Genomic DNA, 16,358 nt, shown 5'->3' with positions numbered 1-16,358 from the left:
CTCACGCTCCAAAACTCGTCACCGAGATATATACCACAGGTATACTTGCATATATACGTATAAATTCTAAGGACTTTCTTGAGTATTCTAAAGTACTTGTTACTCTGAATATTTTAACCATTAAAAAATAAAATATAATGCTCAAAACATCCATAATATCCGGTACTCTAGGAAAACCCCCCCCCCCACCTTTTTTTATTTTTTTATTTTTAATAAAACCTATTCAAATATTATGATTTCCAATTCCATCCAAAGAAAATCAAAACATGTTTGTGGCATATGTTTGTTCGAGACGCATGGATATATGACTTTCAAACTTTAGTTCTATTTTCTCTCATTCTGTTCAATCATCAGCTACAAACTATTATGACGATAACCATTCTTTTACTTTTCCCTTTATTAACGTACAAAGTTGGCATCGATCACCCCTGGACTTTCTCTTGGATGGAATTCTTCCTCCTTAGCTCACATTATATGGTTATGGGACGTTTGTATTATTGTATGGATACATTGGACACCTGGTCACCTCTACCCTATCATCTCAAACTTAATTTGTGTCACATGTTATTTAGTACAACCAACTTAGCGTTAGCACATATAGTCCCTTCCTTCTGTTGAGGGTTTGATCGTTTATAACGTGACTCTGCATCGTATTGCAACGATTCAACTATTCATCTTTTGTAATTTCCCTCAGAGATTATTTCCACAAAAAAATGATTAAAATCCGAAACCATTTGATTGTTGGATTAATTGGTAGTGATATTAGCGTTACTTTGAAAAAATGTATGCAATTGGATGTTCTAATTGATTTGGATTTATCTAACTTTTAGCAAGAATGACCTATGCATGGATGATGTACTAAAATATAGATCGTTTGGATTGTTGAAAAATGTTAATGAATGAACAACACAAGATGTCCCTCAAATAAATTATTTCAGGGATCTTTCAATGAAAAGGAAACGGGACTATATGTGTGTGTGTGTGTGTGTGTGTGTGTGGGTGGGTGGGTGGGTGTGTGTGTGGGTGGGTGGGTGGGTGGGTGGGTGTGTGTGTATATGTGTGTTGCTTGTGAAGGAGTTTTCAGGGATTATCATGGTCAATTTTTTGGTGGTTTCTGCCAAGGGATTGACCATCGCAACTCTTTCTTTGCAGAATTATTAGTAATTATTATTGGTGTAGAGTTGCATATCAGCGGAGTTGGTATTGCCTTTCGTTGGAAAGTAACTCTTCTAATATTATTTTTGCTCTCCAATCAACTGATTTTGATTCTCATTGACCTCTTTGTGCGCAATAGTCTATTTGTTTGGATTGCATTTGGAATATGACTTTCTATGCCTCTCACATATATCGCAAAGTAAATGTTGTTGCGGACAATTTTGCTTACATGGGCTTGTCTTCTCCAACTTTGGTATGACATACGATTCCCATCCGTTCGCGGCTCGTGTTGCTTTGTTTTCAGACTATGTTGGCTTTCCTAGCTACCACTTCTCAAATTAATTTGCATACAGGTTTGACTCACTTTCTTGTTTTTTTTCTTAACCTTGTGATGTTGTTTAATTAGTTTTACAGGTTTAGACTTTTAGGTTTGGGTTTAGAGGGGTTAGGTTTCATACTCCCCCTCTTTCCTTGTATCTTTATTGTTTTTATTTCTAGAAGGGTAAGTTTTATGTCCCTCTAACTAGGTGTAACTTCTTTTTCGTTATCATTAAAATTCTACTCGTACCGTCAAGGTTTTCTAAAAAAATTATAATATATATATATAGGAAGCCTTTAAGGGAAGGGATCCCCATTTTTTTTTATAAAAATGGGGATTAGTTGTGGGGCCCACACCACATCGAACTTTAACGATCTGAACCGTTTATTTTTCAAGTTACACCTCATAGATCATCCTTACAAAATATTAGCCAAATCGGAAATATTTGAAGCATCTAATTGAGTTCAAAGAAATTGATGAACACTTTGTTCTCTAAGAATCATTGAAATTTCATCGTGATAATTAAATAGGTAAATGGTTTCGAATTGGTTATTCTCAAGGTGTTGACACTCGTATTATTTCTTCTATGGGAATCCGACCTATCACTAGCAAGGTGCCTACTATTCTTCATGTGCTTTGGTCTCCTCCTTGGTTTTCTTGGATTAAACTTAATACAAATGTTGCTGTATGCGGAGGAGTTTTCAGAGATTGACATGATCATTTTCTTTTCGGTTTTTGCCAATATATTGGTCATCACAACTCTTTTTTATTTTTTTGTAGAGTTTTCATCATGAGGGTTGACATTGTTTTTGGCTGGAAAGTAACTCTTCTAGTGTTATTTCCGCTCTCCAATCGACTAATGCTGATTTTCCTTGGCATCTTCATACGCAATGGTATATTTGTTTGGATCGATTTAGAAGATGACTTTCTACACCTCTCACATATATCGTGAAGGAAATATTTTTGAGGATAATTTTGCTAATATGGGCTTGTGTTCTCCAAATTTATTATGGCATGATTCTCCTCCCCCGACAACTCGTGCTACTTTGTTTTTAGACTATGTTGGCTTGTTTGGCTTCTGTTTCTCAAAGGTGCATCTCGACATATATGTTTGTCTCACTTTCTTTGTTTCCCTTACCTTGTGGTGTTGTTCAACTTGTTTACATGTTTAAACCTTTTGGCTTTAGAGGGGTTAGGTTTCATATATCACCCTCCCTTCTTTTCTTTGTATCTTTTTTGTTTTCGGTTCTAGAGGGTAAGTTTTATGTCACCTCTTCATTTTCATATACGTTTTCTCCTTTTTTGTTTCTTGTATTGTGAGGGTAAGGTTTTAGCCCCCTGTAACTAGGTGTAACTTTTTTTTTCTTTATCAATAAAATTTCCCTCGTACAACTGAGGTTTTTCACCAAAAAAAATAAAAAATAAAAAATAAAAATAAAATTGTCTGGATATGGTTTTGACTTTCTAATTTAACTTCATATTTCCAACAAGGCTTTTTTTTTTTATTAGCACCCCACATAATGTTGAATACACCCCACATTAAAATTTAATATTAAATAATTTATATACCCTAATATGCAATGCCAATTTCAACCTCATAAAGTTTAAAAATAAAAAAAAATTCTAAATACATTCAAAATCACTTTTAACGTGTATATTTGAAGATTATTTATCTTCTTCAACTCTCAAAACCGTTCTCACCCTCGATTGTAGAACAAACCTACTAATGAAACTACAAAGAGACATCGGTAAAACTAGAAAGAGCTCAAACAGGTACTGAATGGGTGGTATTCGATCAAATAAGCTTAAGTGTTATTTCGAAATACTCTTAACTCTCAAAGAATGAGTAGTGTTTGGTTTGATTTAGAGGGAAACGTTAGTGATTTTGAAGAGCTTCTCTAAGACGGTATTTAACAGAATTTGTTGCAAAAAATTGTGGTAGGAGTTTGCCCCTGCGAGATGAAAATGATGTTGGGAACTTTCCTATTGCTTTGAAGAATCTGAGTAAAAGACTAAAAGTGAAGATTTTGCAGCCTAAGATTTCAAATGATCATATTGTGCTTGATGCATAATCGTGATATAAGTGACTAGAACATGAAGAGATTTGACATGATCATTTTCGTGCCGATGCTGAAGAGAAATTCAAGGATTTTACAATGTTCGGGAAAAGGGGCAGACGGAGGCTAAATTCGTTTTTGATCTTCAGTCTATAGGGCTTAGAGAGTTACTATTTTCGTTATTTTATTTACGTGCATATTGAGGGCAGCCATAGCCAAGAAAGAAGGGAAATTGTAATTGTATTGGAATCTACATGTTAAATGATTAATAAGATTTGTTTCTTTTTTAAAAATCCAGTGGATGTGAATTGTGCATTGGCTTTTGACATTACTGTTAATAATGTGAAGAGTGCGGTATGTATGTAGAAAATGCGGGACGTATGATGTAAGGTATATGTTGAGAGTGTGGGATGTGAGGGTCTATGAGAATGTATGTGAGGTGTATTAACATGAATTTTAATTGAAAGGGCAAATGTGGGATGTAATAAGTATGTGGGTGTATTCAACAATATGTAAGGTCTTAATATAACAAGCCTTCCAACAACTATGAATATTTAATAAATACGTCTTAAATAGTTGGAGAGTTTCCATTTTTTAATGTCTAGCTTATTATTAGTCTTCTGTTCATTGAGCTAAATAGCTGGCCTTTTAAGTGTCTCGGAGCAAAATTTAGTTGTTTTTTGTTGTTGTTGTTTTGTTTTGTTAAAATAACTAAGCAATAGCAAGTGTATAAAAAAACTTTTTGGAGATGCTTTTACATTTTTTCTTTAATAAAAAAAGAAAGAGGAATTGGATTCAAAATTTACTTTTTTTTCTTTGAGAAATACTATTTAACTAAGCAAAAATTCTAAGGTGTTCGACAATGGAGGCAATCCATCTTTTACGAAGATCGAAGGAACGACATAGAGATAAGAAAAAGGATTTGTATATGGTTTTTATTGATTTGGAAAAAGTGTATGATAAGATCCCAAAAGAAAATTCTTTGGAGGATTGTAGAGAAGAAAAAAGTACGACTATCATATATCCAAGCAATAAGAGATATGTATAAAGGAGTAAGGACTGCAGTAAGAACATATGAAGGACAACTGGAAAGCTTTCCTATAACCATAGGGTTACAAGAAGGTTCATCTTTAAGTCCTTACCTTATTCGCATTGATTATGGACGAGTAGTGTGACATATTCAAGATGATATCCTTTGGTGTATGCTTTTTGCAAATGATATATTGTTAATAGATGAAATGCATGAGGGAGTAAATTCGAAGCTTAGACTTTGGTGGAAAGCTTTGGAATCTAAAAGTCTTCACCTAAGTATGTTAAAGACAGAGAATATAGAGTGCAAGTTCAGTGGGCCCAAATGAGATCGGGGTGAGGATAGGAGATCACGAAGTACCAAAGAGTGAACGTTTTCGTTATCTTGATCTATCCTACTAAATAATAGAGAATTAGATGAAGATCTCAACTATAGAATACAAATTGGATGAATGAAATGAAAGAGTGCTTTAGGTGTATTGTGAGATCGTTGTATGCCACTAAAACTCAAAGAAATTTTTTATAGGACAGTAGCACATGCAAAAAATGAGTGTAGTGGAGATGAGAATGCTTCATTGGATGTGTGGGTATATGAGAAATGATAGGATTAAGAGGATATCCGAGGTAAAGTAGGAGTGACTGCAATTGAAGATAGATGAGAGAAAATTGGTTAAAATGGTTTGGACACGTGAACCGAAGACCTACAAATGCTGTGGTTAGAAAATGTTACTATGAGACGGAGACTCAGGGCAAAATGGGGTAGAGGAAGATCTAGGTAGACTTTGAAAGAAACTATAAGAAAAGATATATAGTACTTGAAACTAATGGAAGACTTAATACAAAACAGAGGACAGTAGTGTTTTAGAATTCCTACAACCGACCTCATTTAATGAGATAAAACTTGATTGTTGTTAAATAAAAATTTAATGATTAAAACACATGAAGTATCTTATACTTTGAAACATGGTAAAAAAATCCTTAAAACTAAGAGATATGTAGTCAGTTAAATCATACTAAAAAAAGGCCCCGACATGGAAAATACAAATTGGAATGGGTGCGTAAATGCAATGCAAAGAGTATTATATCTAAAAAAGAGTACGGATGATAGAGGATGAGATAAAGGTTGCCTTTTGTATTGCTCAAAGAGGTGTTTTTGCGTTTAAGCTTTTCGCGCGCGTGTGAAAGTGTTCTTCCTCCGGTAATAAAAACCCGCACATATTTCGTGATTCACCAACGCCTCGTCGTACGGTCAAACTCCTAATGAGGAAACTTGCACGGTACACGTTCTTTATGCATTGCTTCTGCACGTGCTCTCTCTCTCTAAAACCCTTCTTGTAAATATAAGAGGCATTCCACTACATAATGATATAAGAAGCACATGAATCTCACTACACGTTATAGCAGACTAGTTCATTTTGAATGCAGTTTTGATACAACATGAGACGGTTGTGTGCATTTGACAGCCAAATCAAGCAATACTTTAAAACAGAGTGGGAGGGTCCCACAAAAGGCACTGTTAAAATTCAAAATGAAGTGGAGAGTTGTAAAGCTTTCTGGCTAGACCAACCCCAACCCCAACCCCAACCCCAACCCTTCGGCTTCTGTAAAGCCAAAAAAAAGGAAAAAAAAAAAAAGAAGAGAGTAAAAATAGTAAAACAAGTGAAAGCGTATGAATGAGCTGGAGGGAGATTCCGTGTGTGGGATTCGAGCTGTAAATGAAAGGAGCACGCCGCACACCTTCTCTATTCCTCTCTTCTTCCTCTCCAAATACCCTATAAATATTCCCACCACTTCACTTGTTTTCTTCACAACACTACTGGTTGTTTTCGTCCCTCTTCTTCTGCTGCTGCTGCTGCTTTATAGTTTTGTAGTTACCAGTCAGTCAGTTCACTACAATTTAATTCATTTCAATTCCAAGAAAAACAAGAAATATAATGGAGCTGAATCTCCTAAACTCCATGTTTTGCATCTTTGCCTTTGTTGTTTTATTCCTCCTTGTCATCAATTCCCTCATCACCAAGTTCTTCACTCCGGTTCGCCGGAAAATCCCACTTCCACCGGGTTCCTTGGGCTGGCCTTACATTGGAGAAACCTTCCAACTCTACTCTCAAAACCCAAATGTCTTCTTTGCCTCAAAACAAAAGAGGTATTTGCTCTTTTAATTCACATCTCGGGCTTTCTTTTTCTTTCTAAATTGAGTGAATAGCTAGTTGATTTTATGTACTGATGATATATGTTTTGAACATTTTGATTCATAGGTTTGGGTCAATCTTCAAAACCCACATCTTGGGTTGTCCATGTGTGATGATTTCGAGCCCGGAAGCGGCGAAATTCGTGCTTTCTCGAGCCCATCTGTTCAAGCCAACTTTTCCGGCAAGCAAAGAGAGGATGTTGGGGAAAGAAGCCATCTTTTTCCACCAAGGAGATTACCATGCCAAATTGAGAAAGCTTGTCCTTCGTGCCTTCATGCCGGAAGCCGTCAGAAGTATCATCCCTGACATTGAATCCATTGCCAAAGACTCTCTCAAGTCCTGCCAAGGCCGCTTGATCAACACCTTCCAAGAAATGAAAACGGTGAGTAATTATTGCCACACCCCACTCTCTCAACAGAGCAAAACAGAGAGAATTCGAATTAGAGAGCTGTAAATGTACAGCGCTCGGGAATGTTCTCTAGCCAAATTCTGAATCTAAACTGCTACACATGGCAAAAATCGAGCTGGTAGTCTGACGAGACTGACAGTCACCTCAACTAGTTTGACAAGATTAACAGTCGGCCAAGAGAACATTTTCCTGCCGTGAATTGTTGTGCTGATATAACATTTTTGGTTGACATAATGTTAAATTGTGTACCGATGAATCAACTTTTGGTGGTGCAGTTCACATTCAATGTTGCACTCCTTTCTATATTTGGAAAGGATGAGATTCTGTACAGAGAGGATCTGAAGAGGTGTTACTACATTCTTGAGAAGGGATACAATTCAATGCCCATTAATCTTCCAGGCACACTGTTTCACAAGTCAATGAAAGCAAGGAAGGAGCTTGCTCAGATCTTGGCCAAAATTATATCTAAAAGGAGGCAAAGGATGCAGGTGGAGGAGGAGGAGCATAAGGATCTTCTCGGATCATTCATGGGTGACAACAAAGGCCTCACAGACCAACAAATCGCCGACAACGTAATTGGTGTCATCTTCGCTGCCCGTGACACCACGGCCAGCGTCTTGACTTGGATTGTCAAGTACCTTGGGGAAAACCCAAGTGTGCTTCAAGCTGTCTCTGTAAGCTTTCTAATCATCAATTTCTTTTGTTCCATTTTTCTCTTTTGTTTTGTTTTTTTTTTTTTTTTTTTTTGAAAGTTCCTTTTTTGGGTTCTAATTTTTTGTAATGGCTGTGATTCTACAGGATGAGCAAGAAGCAATAGTAAGGTCAAAAGAAGAGGAAGAGGATAAAGTTCTTAGTTGGGCAGATACCAAAAAGATGCCCATGACTTGTAGAGTTATTCAGGAGACACTTAGAGTTGCTTCCATTTTATCTTTTACTTTCAGGGAAGCTGTGGAGCATGTTGAATATGAAGGTCAGTAATTACCAAACGAAACATTTACTACTTTTCCTTTTCTATTTTCTTACTTGAAATTACTTTAAACTTAATATTCTGTTGTTTGCTGATGATCAAATATTGATATGTTTTCAGGTTATCTGATACCAAAAGGGTGGAAAGTTTTACCACTTTTCAGAAATATTCACCACAGCCCAGAAATCTTTCCTGACCCTGACAAGTTTGATCCTTCCAGATTTGAGGTAAACACCACCATCATCCGCCATACGTTCATTCTTCATTCAAAATATTGGATACATTGGAGATAGATGCATGTATAGTGGATCTATACTCATGATCTTTATGTTACTGTCTGACACAGGTTGCTCCAAAACCCAATACATACATGCCATTTGGCAGCGGGAACCACTCATGTCCAGGGAATGAATTGGCCAAGCTGGAGATTTTGGTCTTTCTACACCACCTAACAACAAAGTACAGGTGGGTACTTTCACTTATTTGGTAGTTTTGATGCGAGAGGGTAGGCATGCAACTGGCAGTGGCAGCACTGCAGAGCTGCAACCACCACCTCCTCCTCGATTTCTAGAAGTAGAATGTTGTTATATTTATATAAATTAAATAAATTTGTTGATCTGGTTGTGGAGGTGGCTGACATGTTATGTATGTGGCTTTGTGCAGATGGTCTATTGTTGGTGCACAAACTGGCATACAGTATGGCCCTTTTGCTCTTCCCCAAAATGGCCTGCCCATCAGATTATCTCCTAAAACTATCATATAACCCCATAATACTCCCAAAACAGTCCGAGTCCCCAACTTTCAGATCCTGACCCTTCTGGCTGCGACCTGACAAACAAATCAAGAAATATACATTTCATGCACGAGAGAGAGAGAGAGAGAGCGCGCGCGCTAGACACAAATCTTATGCATGAAGAAACCCACCACCCCAAAGTCCAATTCCTTTTTCGCAAAAGGAGAGATGCGAACGCAAAATAAACAAGTGTGAGGGAAACAAATTATTCATACATCCCCATCACCTCGTCTGCCCAATTTATATCTCAGTATACTTAAAGCCACCGTATATTATGACCACGCTCCGAAAACACCCAAAAGTCAGAGAGGTCAAGATACAGGAAATTAAACATGTTGCTGCAGAGGAAGCCGAGTGTACAAAGAAGAGTATTCATATACCAAAACATGATATGCAAGCCATATCATGTTTTTTTTTTCTTTTCTTTTTCTTTTTGGCATGCAAGAGATCATGAATAGGAAAATTCCTCACCCAATGTGACTATTGTATTTAAGTAGGTAGGTGTATTCTAATTTCACAATATTTTTCTTCTTTTTAAAATAATGTAAAGAGCCGCAAGGCAGAAATGAGATTCAAATGAATGGAAATTTTGTTCTGTATATGTATTATTTCAATTCGAACGACTGAGACCAGTATATACTTTGCTTATCATACTTGCTACTAATGGCAACCTAATATGTCACAGCCCGTCCCGAAGATGTGTATTATTTATTTCTCGAGGACGTGAAAGGACAGTTTTATCCTTAGACGTTGAGATTGTAGTGTGTGTGTGTGACTTATTATGAGACTTAGAGGTTAATTCCTTGGTTGGTTGGTGACCACGTGGAACTCGCACACACAACACTCATCCTCTCTCTTCCTTCCCGTGCTCTCTCTCTGTCACATCCCGGCCCGGGGCGGATCACTTCCTGGGCCCGCTCCACCACCGTAGCACGATATTGTCTGCTTTGGGCCCCGCCACGCCCTCACAGTTTTGTTTATGAGAACTCACGAGCAACTTCCCAATGGGCCCGGGAAGTGATCCGCCCCAAGCCGGGATGTGACACTCTCTCTCTCGGACTCTCTCTCTTTCCCTTACGTACGGACAAGCAACAAAGCTCATCTTCAAACACGGATCGACGTTCTAAAGGTGAGATTCTTGTTCCTTGCAAGTCCTTGAGTCTATACCATTCTTAAGACTTGAAACCATGAAAAAACTCGAGAAACCCTAACCTCGATTTTGTGCACTGTTCATGCACACGTAAAACCTTGTGTTTCAGGAATTCTAAGGACATAGGAGGCTTAAGGAGATCCTCACGAGTCTCGGGGTACTTCGTTGGAAGGATTTGGACGTTAGAGGGCTGAGATCGACGTTTATCTAGGTAAGCCGAGCTATCGAGCTTTCTCGGGGAAAACCTAGTAGATTTTAAGCCTTGAAACTTGTATAACGTGATTCTACATGTTATTAGCTTCATTTTGGTACCAATTTCATGAAAAATGGTGAAGAAACGAAGGAGAATAGTGGTTTTGAAGTTTTACCTAAAAACCGGCGAAGTCACTGGCGAACGACGACTCGCCGGAGAAGAAAGGAGCATATTCCGTTAAGGTTAACGGAATATGCTAACGCCGTCAGTTAGAATTAACAGTTACCGTTGGTTTTAACATAATATTCTGGGGAATATTCCTAACGGTAGTTAGAGAATTCGTCAGGATTCCCTGCGCGTGGCCGCGCGTCTTGCAGTGCACTTGCCGGCGCGTGGGTGGATGAAAAATTAAACTAAAAATTTGGGGATGATCTTGAGGTTGTGTAGGTCACTGTGGTATATTCATATACCCATTTTGAGCTATGTATGAGAAGTTATTAGCTAGTTTTGTCTATATGCTCTAAAATAACGTTTTTATAGTTAATTTGCATATAGGTGAGACTTATCCCGAGGACGAGCGTATCCAAAGCGACTCGGGGGCTACGACCCTTCGACATACCAGTGAGTGGGCTTTTGGCTTTCAGTATATATTATATACTTGATATTTTCCCAGAAATATGTGTTTAAATGATAGTATGCCATAAATGCCTTGCATATAAGTTCATAAATTGTACATGAATTGGTATATGATACTTTATATATAATTGTGGTGCTATGGACGCTCAAGTAAACTCAGGTAAGTTATGTTTGGTTATGTGAATCATCGATGATGTGATATGTGATTGAATATTGTTGAGCTCATAAAACTGTACTTAGGGTGTTTATGATTTAGCCAGAGTTATGGCACATGTCTGTTTATTATGTCACCTCCCGCACCATATGCTCATATTGGATCCAATTTAGGTGCACAGTCTTGTCGTTCAGACCTTATTCATGGTTCCGACTCATAGGTGACTAGCGATTTATCGCCCAGCTATTATGTGAGAGTAGTATTGAGCATGATTGTATTACACCCATTATTGTCGTACAAACCTTTTTGTTTGGTTCCGACTCTTGTGCAGTATATTGCCGTATAGGTCATTATAGTGACTCCGGCTAGATTGATTTTGAGCTATGAATTCAGCCGTACAATTTATCACAAGGCTTCCGGCTAACATGTTATATTTCTATGAAATTATTCTTACCTAAATTGCTTACTCTGTTATATCTTGGCATGGCATACATATGAATATGATTATGTGAAGCATGAATTGAATTGATATGATTTCATACATATTTATGTAAATGCTTATATTTTGATTCTGGAAAAAATTATACATGTTTTACAGCGAGGGGTTAGATATGTTGATAAATGAAATGATTTTGTAAAACATTTGTTTTTGCCCACTCACGTTTTCTGTTTTGCGCCCCTCCATGTTTTAAGTAAGCTTGTTGTTGGTGGCTTGAGGACGTCAGCAGTTTTGATCTATCTAAATAATAGTAGGACATTCCTGGTACTATATAACTAGTACTTGTCCTACTGGACTGCACCTAGACTTTTATGCTCTGATTAGGAGTATTTACTTTTGTAATTAACTCCTATCACTTCCGGTTTAGTAGTGCACTCTAGTAATTCGGTTTTTAATTATTCGTATATTTCCTATCATTTTTGCTTCCGCACTGTATACATGGCTACGTCACTCTCACGTGACGGCTAGCATGCCTTGATCTCGGTCGGGGTGTGTCATAATATATGGAAAGAAAAGAAATTCATTATTGACACTGTAAGAAAATTATTTTCATGGCTCATTTATGAAAAAGTAGAATAAAAATTATACTTCTTAAGATGCATGATGATTTTTTTATTGAGCGTCAGCAACACAGTTTCAAACAAAAAAACATTTTATCACATGCACTCATAACAAGTATTATAATTGCAGTAATAGTGATAATTAAAAAAGGAAAAAAAAAGAATAATTAACCAAAACAAAAAGGAAAGAGATGGAGAAGAAATGCCAGAAGATACTTTATATGCATACACATGCTTTTGACTTTGTACATATATCTCTCTCAATTACACCAAGACAGGACCATCAATCATTATAATGTCTTTTGATAGATTTAGACAGCTGTAGTTGCGTAGACAACAGTATATATGAATCAATCATACATGCATACATATAAATACTATATATATATGTATATATGTACACGCACCCCTTATTTCAAGAACTTTGTTCCCCTTGTATGTATAGCAGCTAGAGGATGGCATGGCAGACACGATGTGCCATAGAAACGGTTCTCATGGACCTCATTCATTGAATATATGGACTAATATATCAAAAATATCTTTTGGTGCAAATTTACGCCAAGTTTCAAAGTCAACTTAGCAGTCAACAGCTGATTATATTGATATTATCTCTACTTAATTAATCATACAATTTGACATGTATTGATTATTACAAAAGACATTGGTGCTTTAAATGGTAAAGCTATTTGTTTATAAATACTAATATATTATGTCAAATTTCCAATTTGAATTTGCATTCTTAAACAATTTATTGACAACTTTTAGCTCAGAAGAAGTTTTCTTCAATTTCCTGTAACACTCTAGCTTTAAGAATGTATTATTTTCTTGCTTAGTGTCCTTGACAACATGTTCACGTCTTGATCATTTGTTATATATGACTTAGTATGGAAAAAGGAACTCCAAAAATATGCACCAAACAGCTCTTTGGACCCAACATACAATGTGTTTGAAACATAAATCTTTCATTGTTTGAGGTATCTTTTTCATAATTCGTGTAAGAAAAACAAAATTTAGCACAAATCCTTATCAATCGTCAATTAGGAATCATAAATAATAGATGAACACAAGTTTTAGTAAAGCCATCAAATGGTCATGAAAATATCTGTGACTAATTAATATCATATATTTTGCTATTTATATGAATGATCTTTATAGATGAAATAAAATAATGAATGTCCCAAACCCTGAAATCATATTATGTGGTGGTCAAGAAGAATGGTTTGTTCCATACTTATAAATATTACATATATTGCATAGAAAATATCTCAATAACATAGTCCTGAAGGCTGGTATTGACATTCCCAACGTCTAAAGAAAACTATTAACATGGAACTCTTGGATAGATTCTCTCATACAATTAAGTTTTATTTTTAGTGCGTTACAATTCAATAAATGTTTGCCTCATATTTGAAAAGTGCACTATCAGTTAATAAATAATTATGGTGGTTGCAATAATACGTCGTCTTCAGTCTTGATGGATTTGTACCTACAAAACAATCAACACCTTTGATCAAGGCCAAATCCACACATGCGTCACGGGGGAAACTAGTGTAGCTGGAGTATTTATAGGGAGGTGGCCGGCAATAAGGTTAGAGTTTTGCCCTACACATGGTGGCTTCCCATTGACCAGGTTGTATAGGATGGATGAGGAAAGAATAATTCCAATATATTAATTATGAGATAATATCGTGGAATTATCATGCAAGTATCCTTGACTAATGGTGATGAAGATTCCTTACTTGTTTGAGTTAACCTTCAATCGGGAATGTATTAAAGATAAGATTTGGTGATTAATCCTATCTTTAAATGTCTTTGACTTTTCCATGTCACGAACATGAGAGCTTGGTGTAGTCATAGTTAGATGCTCAAGCCTCCATGGATGTTGAGCTATGCATATGAATATTTGTGGGCCCTTCTCATTTAATGAAGATAATCTTGTCTTCTTCAGAAAAAAATTTCATGTGTCGTCTTTTGGATTTTTAGGATTATTTTTTGCTCCACGAATGCCCCACATTTGTTAGGTTGCACTCGAAAAAGGCAGTAAGTGTAGAAATCCCAAGACGAGTAGGTGAGCAGATAGTTATTTCCTGATTTGATGTAGGTTATCCACTTTGACTTGCAATTTAAGTCTTCTAGGAAATAGAATCCAACTGCCTATAGAATTTATTTAGTTCTACCTTAATCAGGGGATTAAATTAACCTTTAGAGTAATTTTCTTCCAAACAAGAAAGAGGAAAAATTAAAACCACTATCATATCTTCTTCTTCTTCAAAAAAAAAAAAAGAAAAAAAAAAGAAAAAAAAAGAGAGAAAATTAGAGGTATTGTCCCCCTCCTCTAATTTCACGTGATAAAGTTTTTTGTTGCTTTTCTGACCTAAATTTCGTTGCGTAAACACTATTGTGCTACAAAACTTTGTATTTCATCGAGAAAACTTTTGCGCCTTGAACTTTGCCCGAGTACAGCGGGGCGACGAAGTTTTCGTTGCCCAAAGTTTTAGTGATGAATTTACATGTTGCGTGACGAATGGTATTTTGTTGGGAAAACACTTTTATGTAGTAGTGTGAATATGAGTGTAGGTGCTATAGCACAACAATTGACTTTTCCTTAAGGGGCAATGTTAGGAGACAATCTATTTAAAGTATAATTTTGAAAGCATATGACGTGGTTGTTGATGATTCAATTATTACTTAAGTATTGATTAATGTTCTTATTTTCTATTGGTGACATATCACCTTGTTTGCAAATATGATTAAAAAATGGAAACTTTAACGAAAAACTCCCGGTATTGTTCACTTTAACAAAAAACCACATTTTTACACTAAAAAGTCAATCCTGGTACTATTCACTTTACCCTTTATTTTGTCCTTATCGTTAAAACTCAAAGTTTTCAAGCCATTTTCATTAGTTTTCCTTAAAACAAATTTGTCTGCCTAGCATTACTCTTTCCTTAAAGACCTCCAATTTTGTGATCTAGTCAAAATAGAGTTTAAAGTTGTCATCATTCTGAGATGATCTCAGGTTAATATGCTTTGAAGAATTAAAAGCTTGACCTCTTCGGCACTCAATTAAGGTATACACATGTCATGCATAGCATACATCTTTAAAACATGGTATTAGTTAAATATTAGAGTGCGGGACAAATAAGATTACAAAATAGTAAGAATAATATTTTTAAGAAACTAACCCTAACCTTAAAAGGTAATAAGAATATTATTAAATAAACAAGAATGCCGAAACGGCTACAAAACCCCACTAAGCTACATTGTGACTAACTTACTCTTGACACACCCCGACCGAAGTCAAGACGTGCTGGCCATCACGTGTGATGCGGGAGGAAGAGTCGGAGAAAACAATTTGAAACCATTAATATGCTTTGGAATAACAAAGGTTTTGTATTTTAATTACTTAGGAATTTGTTAAGTTATTTTGGGAGTTGTAAGGGTGTCATGAAAACTTGAGGTCTATTAATTTGTAAATGCTTATAAATATTGTACTAGAGAGCATTGAATGGTAGATTGGAATGAATTAAAATATATTTTGCGTTGTGCAATTGAAGTGAGTGATTTCTCCTTCCCCAATCAAGCATTTGGCTTGGTCGTGTGAGCGAATCCACGATTAGCGACATGAGTGAGCTCCGTTGCCCCTGGTTGAGTGATTCCCAGGTTATCTATCCCTCGTCTTTTCGAGACCCTTGGTCTTTCCTGCATCAAGTGGCATCAGAGCAGGTTTTCCGTTGCGTATGAAGATCATGGGTGAGATTTTCCATCCGTTTGAAAATCAATTAGTTGAAGAGACTAGCTCGGTCGATTGGAATTCGCCGCCAATTTATGACAAGTACGTTGATGATGACGAAGAAGTCAATGAGAACTTTGTTGATTGGAGTTCTACACCAATCTTTGACGAGAAAAATGATTATTACAAGTATTTGATTTTAGTGGCTAATCAAGAGTGTTGTAGGCAGCTTGAGGTCACTTGTTCTCCATATTGGGATTCTGCCCCAATTTTTGTTGAATGCCATGTAGACGCAGGTAAGAGTTCATGGGTTGAACAACGATGTGGACAACTTACAATGAATGTGAAGCCTCTTGCATTCTGTTTTCATGATTATATTTGGGATGTCTTGTTTGCATGGATTATTAATTTAGCATTCTAGGGTGCACGTATTTAGTTTTAAACAACGGGAACCCGTTCGAACTTAGGACATTGGGAACATAATTATTAGACTTCGCCAACATTATTTTGGG

General features: G+C 36.5%; 1 protein-coding gene across 1 annotated transcript; it reads left to right on the top strand.

Moving 5' to 3' along the window:
* Positions 1-6,358: 6,358 nt before the first annotated feature.
* Positions 6,359-9,520, top strand: LOC126606407 (abscisic acid 8'-hydroxylase CYP707A2-like). Its single transcript, XM_050273787.1, has 7 exons — positions 6,359-6,706; positions 6,819-7,134; positions 7,437-7,835; positions 7,960-8,131; positions 8,249-8,355; positions 8,475-8,593; positions 8,792-9,520. Exons 1-7 carry the CDS (start codon positions 6,495-6,497, stop codon positions 8,889-8,891), a joined length of 1,425 nt encoding a protein of 474 aa, XP_050129744.1. The 5' UTR covers positions 6,359-6,494; the 3' UTR covers positions 8,892-9,520.
* Positions 9,521-16,358: the final 6,838 nt, after the last annotated feature.

Source organism: Malus sylvestris, chromosome 16, assembly GCF_916048215.2.
Source record: "Malus sylvestris chromosome 16, drMalSylv7.2, whole genome shotgun sequence".
In the NCBI taxonomy this organism is placed as follows: domain Eukaryota; kingdom Viridiplantae; phylum Streptophyta; class Magnoliopsida; order Rosales; family Rosaceae; genus Malus; species Malus sylvestris.
This window is presented reverse-complemented; position numbering and strand designations above follow the sequence as displayed.